Here is a 6000-nt window from a genome sequence, read left to right as displayed (position 1 = left end):
TCAAATAAAAGTGGTGTTTCACTGAAGAAAGGAAAGGGAGAGAAAGAGAACTACGTAATTGGCTTCCCTTGAAGATGATTTCTCTCCTGACAACCACTCTACTTCAAAACAGACCTATAATGCTTTGCATATCTTTTGCCACGGTCAAATTAAGAAGGCTGTTACTTGGGGAGGTTGCAATTTAATAAGACCACTGTTTTTATTTTAAGTAAACCTTGAATTGTTTTCTGTATGCATGGATAGCAATTAAAAAAAAAAGTACAGTGTGGTGCCACTGCATTGGTATATATTAAAGCAGCTGCAGCCTTTATCCTTGACACAACTGGGAGGTGACGCAGTGGGTAAAGCCCTGGACTCTCAAGCATATGGTCTGGAGTTCAGTCCCCAGTGTCACATGTGCCAGAGTGATGTTCTGACTCTCTTCTCTCTTGCTCATAAATCCATATATTTTAAAGCACCTGCAATCTTTCCCACTGTTTCTTTTGTGGCCTCTGTGAACTTGTCAGCAGTGGAAGAAAAGACAAATCAGAGCTTAGTCTCATGATAAAAAGTGTCCTGACCCAGAAGACTTCCTGGAAGGGCCTTGAGTGCTCTGCTCCGGCTTTTGTGGACCTCGTTTTCAGAAACCATTATCTAAGAGTATTGGACCACTGAACATTACTACATGTCCCTTTCTCCTATAAAGACTTTCCTATTTTGTGTGTGTGTGTGTGTGTGTGTGTGTGTGTGTTTAATCCTGATAAATTTTTTCTCAATGAGCTCACTAATGTCTTTCTACAAACTGTTCAGAGAAACATCAGTTAGGCAAAAAAATGCTGTGTTTATATATGACTGAAGTGAAAATATCACTTCTGTAATTGAAGTTGTTTTTTTACTTGCTAATCATCTGTAGTTCTCAATTTTTGATGTTTTGCAAATGTATAGTAAAAAAAAAAGTTACTAAAGCATTTTCTTTCATATTCTTCAGCACAAAACGAATGGATCACTCAAATACCAGACTGGCTTCCCAGCTTGATAGAAATCCAGGTAATCGCTTATTTGTAAGTGCAGAAGCTCATCCAGGGAGTTAGTCTCTGTGTATATTCCCAACTTGTGAGAATCCTCTGTGAATTCCAAACACAACTAAGTGTCCTTTACTTTGCTTTACTATAGCAAAGCATGTAGATTGAAGTACCTGCCACTTGTATATCCACCTTTCATAAAATGCATTTTAAGAATGCTGACAGGGATCTAAAATGGCATTCACAGACTGCTCTTTTATAGTTAAAAAGTAAAGCACCGGGAGTCAGGCAGTAGCGCAGCGGGTTAAGCACACGTGGCGCAATGCATAAGGACCAGCATAAGGATTCCAGTTCGGGTCCCAGCTCCCCACCTACAGGGGAGTCGCTTCACAGGTGGTGAAGCAGGTCTGCAGGTGTCTATCTTTCTCTCCCCCTCTGTCTTCCCCTCCTCTCTCCATTTCACTCTGTCCTATCCAACAACAATGACATCAACAACAACAATAATAATAACTACAACAACAATAAAACAACAAGGGCGACAAAAGGGAATAAATAAATAAATAAATAAATGTAAAAAAAAAAAGTAAAGCACCGTGTGATCTAAAACTGTGTGACCGCCCGGGTGTATTGAAGCTTATATAGTCTGACTATCTATGTTTTACTAATGTACTTGTTCCCCTCAGTACTCCCTCAGAATATTTAGATGATAGCAATTTCATTTAATTTACTGGCAGTATAGAAATCATCTCAGAAGTGTAAGTTGTCATTCAGAATAGGACTTCAGTGTGTGGCATGTTGGTGGTGTTAACCATTATCTGTAGTCTGGCTCTTAATTTTGTCTTTTGAGAGACAGTCTGTTATCACCTTGGCCCCTAGTAATTCCAGCCATAAAAGATTAACATATCAGCTAGAATTCCAGTACATTAATTCACTGAACCAAATTTTATTCCCAACTGGTATGGAATGTTTGTAGCCATCTGATTCACCAGTTTCATCAAATGTTCTATCTACATAAATTAAATGATAAAAGTGGTCCTGGTGTGTGATGGTGGAAGGGAGCTTAGTTGGGGGCCACCCACCTAAGTGTCTTGCCGACAGTAGTTATGGGAGATGAGAATTTGGACTGGAAGGTCGGCAACTGTACTCTACCACCTATACCACACCAACCCTCCTCGATAAAGCGATAGAACAAACCATATATCTACTTGGTATGAATCTTTTTTTATTTTTAGATAGGCTGCCCAGTTTTAGCCTATTTTTTAAATATTTATTTATTTATTTATTCCCTTTTGTTGCCCTTGTTGTTTGATTGTTGTAGTTATTATTGTTGTTATTGATGTCATCATTGTTGGATAGGACAGAGAGAAATGGAGAGAGGAGGGGAAGACAGAGAGGGGGAGAGAAAGAAAGACACCTGCAGACCTGCTTCACCGCCTGTGAAGCGACTCCCCTGCAGGTGGGGAGCCGGGGGCTCGAACCGGGATCTTTACGCAGGTCCTTGTGCTTTGCATCACATGCGCTTAATCTGCTGCACTACCTCCCGACTCCCCAGTATGAATCTTTTTTTTTAATTTTTTTATTTAAGAAAGGAGACATTAACAAAACCATAGGATAACAAAACCACACAATTCCCACCACCCAATCTCCATATCCCATCCCCTCCCCTGATAGCTTTCCCATTCTCTATCCCTCCGGGAGTACGGACCCAGGGTCGTTGTGGGCATATGAATCTTTTTAAAGAAAGATTATTCACTGTATAAAGGACTAGATATTTGTTATCAGTGACTATCATCACATTCTGGTAGCCAAAACAAGCATATTTTGTATGTCCTTGCCAGGGATTTAAAATTCTCATGATTCTGATGCTGCCATCACATGTAGTACAATGGCCATGTTCTGAATAATAACGTCATTCACATATTAATGAACAGAGCATAAGACAGGACCTTTCGGGAGTCGGGTGGTAGCACAGTGGGTTAAGCGCACGTGGCGCAAAGCACAAGGACTGGCGTTAAGGATCCCAGTTCAAGCCCCCAGTGCCCCACCTGCAGGGGAGTCGCTTCACAGGCGGTGAAGCAGGTCTGCAGGTGTCTGTCTTTCTCTCCCCCTCTCTGTCTTCCCCTCCTCTCTCCATTTCTCTCTGTCCTAGCCAACAACAATGACATCAATAATAACTACAACAATATCTACAACAATAAAAAACAAGGGTAACAAAAGGGAATAAATAATTTTTTTTTTTTTAAAAAAGTACCTTTCCCATGGCTATACCGTCTAGAATTGCCCCCCCCACACACACACACACACACATTTATTTACTTATTTTTGCCTCCAGGGTTATCAATGGGGCTTGGTGGTAGCACTACCAACCCACTGCTCCCAGCAGCCATTTTCCCCCTTCCCCCTCCCCTCCATTTTTCTTTATTTGATAGGACAGAGATAAACGGAGAGTTAGAGATAGACAGGGAGGGAGGGGGAGAGACACCTACAGACCACTCATGAAGCTTCCCTCTGCAGGTGGAGAGTAGGGGCTCAAACCCAGATCTTCACGCATGGTAATGTGTCTGCTTAACGAATGCACCACCACCAAGCCCCAGGAGTCCCCTTGTGATTATCTTTGGGGGCTCTGAGTCTAAAGTACCCAGGGGTTTTTTGTTGATTGTTGCTATTCTCCAATACTATACTCTAGATCCCCATTTGTAGACTGTAGCTTTGGGTGGGTCACAGCTAGAGCTGACCCTCTTGTTGTTGGCATATCTTTTACCCGAACTTTTTTTTCCTTTTTTAAAAACCAGAGCACTGCTCAGCTCTGGCTTATGGTAGTGTTGGGGACTCAGCCTGGGACCTTTGGTGCCTACGTCTCTTTGCATGAGCATATGCCGTCGCCCCAGCCCCCAGATTTCTTCTTAAAGGATTACTATATCACATTTTATAGGCCTGCAGTTTCTATCTATGCGGTTTATTTCTCTTTAGTTAATATTAAACATCTCGATGTACATGTGTTTTTGCTTGTTCCTTTGGACTTCTTTGTTTTGGATTATCTTATTCAAATCTTATTTTTCTTCCTTTACCAGTATGCCTTTTTGTTCTAGTTCTTAGTTTCTTTCATCTTTTTTGTATCTCTTGCATGATTTTAAACTATAAGGAGAATTCACTGAGCAGTGATAGAAAAATCTTGGACAATTGAAGAGGTTAAAAAAAAACCCTCAGAATTCATCGAATCCAATGACCACATTTTATGGTTAGGAGAGAGATTCATAGAAATAAAGTGACTTGTAGTTGAATTCTGAAACTTCTTTTGTTGCCCTATATGTAAAGGTCTGAGTATTATCTCTCTTATAAAAATATATATATATACAGGTAGACCCTTAAATGGAAATCAGTATTAATATTGGGTTGTCAGAAAATTCATGACGTATCTTCCTGCTCTCCTAGACACAAATGCGTCAATGACTTCCGACAGCCCAATATTTTAACAATCTTGCTTGTTAATAAAAGGACAGGACATTTGAGATAGCATTTAATCTTTTTCAATTCCTTCTTATAGGATCAGATGACAACAATCTCAATTCCATTTTTTATGAACATTTAACCAGATCCCTACAGCACAGTCTCTGTGGAGATCTGCTGCTAGGGCGGTGGGGTAACTACAGTACAGGGGACTGCTTCATCCTGGCCTCTGACTACCTCAACGCACTGGTGCACCTCATCGAGATAGGCAACGGACTAGTCACTTTTCAGCTGCGGGGACTTGAATTCAGGGGTAAGACATTTCAGCTGCCTTTTGATTCTACTATGTAAGTTTCATGTGTTTGTGTCACAGAAACTATCTTAAAATTAGATCCTTCATCTTTGAAAATGTGAAATGAAAGTTGTTAATCTAAGAAAAAGCAGTATCATATCAGCTGGGGCTAGATTTCTTTCTTTCTTTCTTTCTTTTTTTTTTTTTTTAAGAGTTTATTTATTTATGAAAAGTTAGAAAAGAGAGAAGAAAGACCCAGGCATCACTCTGGTACATGTGCTGCCAGGGATTGAACTCGGGACCTCATGCTTTTGAGAGTCCGATGCTTTATCCACTGTGCCACCTCCTGGACCATGGGCTTGATTTCTTTGAATATTTTTTTCTTTAAATATGTGATTTTTTTCAAACATGACTAGTGAATACATTAAATTGTGCATTCGCACTTAATTCATTTGTACTATAATATGGCTTCAAGGTACAGCTTTATAATGTTAAGTAAAATATAAAGCTATATATTCTTTACAAAACAAAAAACTTTAAAGAGGGCTTTATGTTACTAACATGAACAATTTATCAGCTCACTGTTAGTAAGATCATAGAACAAGAAAAAATTAACTTGAATATTACATGGTATTTTATTGGTGCTCAGTATTGAGGATCTAATTTGAAGTTTAATCAGAGTTTATCTATTTAATTAAATCACACCAGTGCAGAGAATACCTGTTTTATAAGTAAGTTCCATGAATTCCTTGTTTGTCTAATCAAACTCCTCATACCTAATTGAACTTTACCAGCTCCAAAGTCTCAAATGTTGATAGAGAAATATTAAATTAATATTAAATTATGTTGAAATTGGCAATAGAAAAATTATGTATTTAAGTTTGTAATTATGTTACAAAACACAAGGTTGGTTTTTTTTTTTTTTAACACCTGCAGACCTGCTTCACCGCCTGTGAAGCGACTCCTCTGCAGGGGGCGAGCTGGGGGCTCGAACCGGAATCCTTACTCTGGTCCTTGCGATTTGCGCCACATGCACTTAACCCACTGCGCTACCACCCGACTCCTAAAACACAAGTTTATGAAACACTGAAGGGAACTTCAGTGTCTTTGTCTCTTCCTCTCTCCCTCTCCTTCTCCCTCTCCTTCTCTCTCTCTCTCTCTCTCTCTCTCTCTCTCTCTCTGTGCCTCTCTGCTTCTATCTACAAAAATTAATAATAAATGTAAAATATTTATGCACCTCAAGGCTGATACTAGTAAATA

At 39.6% G+C, this 6000-nt stretch overlaps 1 protein-coding gene across 4 annotated transcripts in view; it reads left to right on the top strand.

Moving 5' to 3' along the window:
* The window catches only part of PCNX1 (pecanex 1), a 139482-nt gene that overhangs the window by 111678 nt on the left and 21804 nt on the right, over window positions 1-6000 (top strand). For all 4 annotated transcript variants that reach the window (XM_060175537.1, XM_060175540.1, XM_060175538.1 and 1 more), the window contains 2 exons: window positions 968-1026; window positions 4546-4761. In XM_060175537.1, the coding sequence (XP_060031520.1) occupies window positions 968-1026; window positions 4546-4761 (275 nt within the window). The remainder of the gene's footprint in view (window positions 1-967; window positions 1027-4545; window positions 4762-6000) is intronic.

This window comes from Erinaceus europaeus, chromosome 16 (genome assembly GCF_950295315.1).
Source record: "Erinaceus europaeus chromosome 16, mEriEur2.1, whole genome shotgun sequence".
In the NCBI taxonomy this organism is placed as follows: Eukaryota; Metazoa; Chordata; class Mammalia; order Eulipotyphla; family Erinaceidae; genus Erinaceus; species Erinaceus europaeus.
Note: the sequence above shows the minus strand (reverse complement) of the source record. Positions and strands in the feature narration are given on the sequence as shown.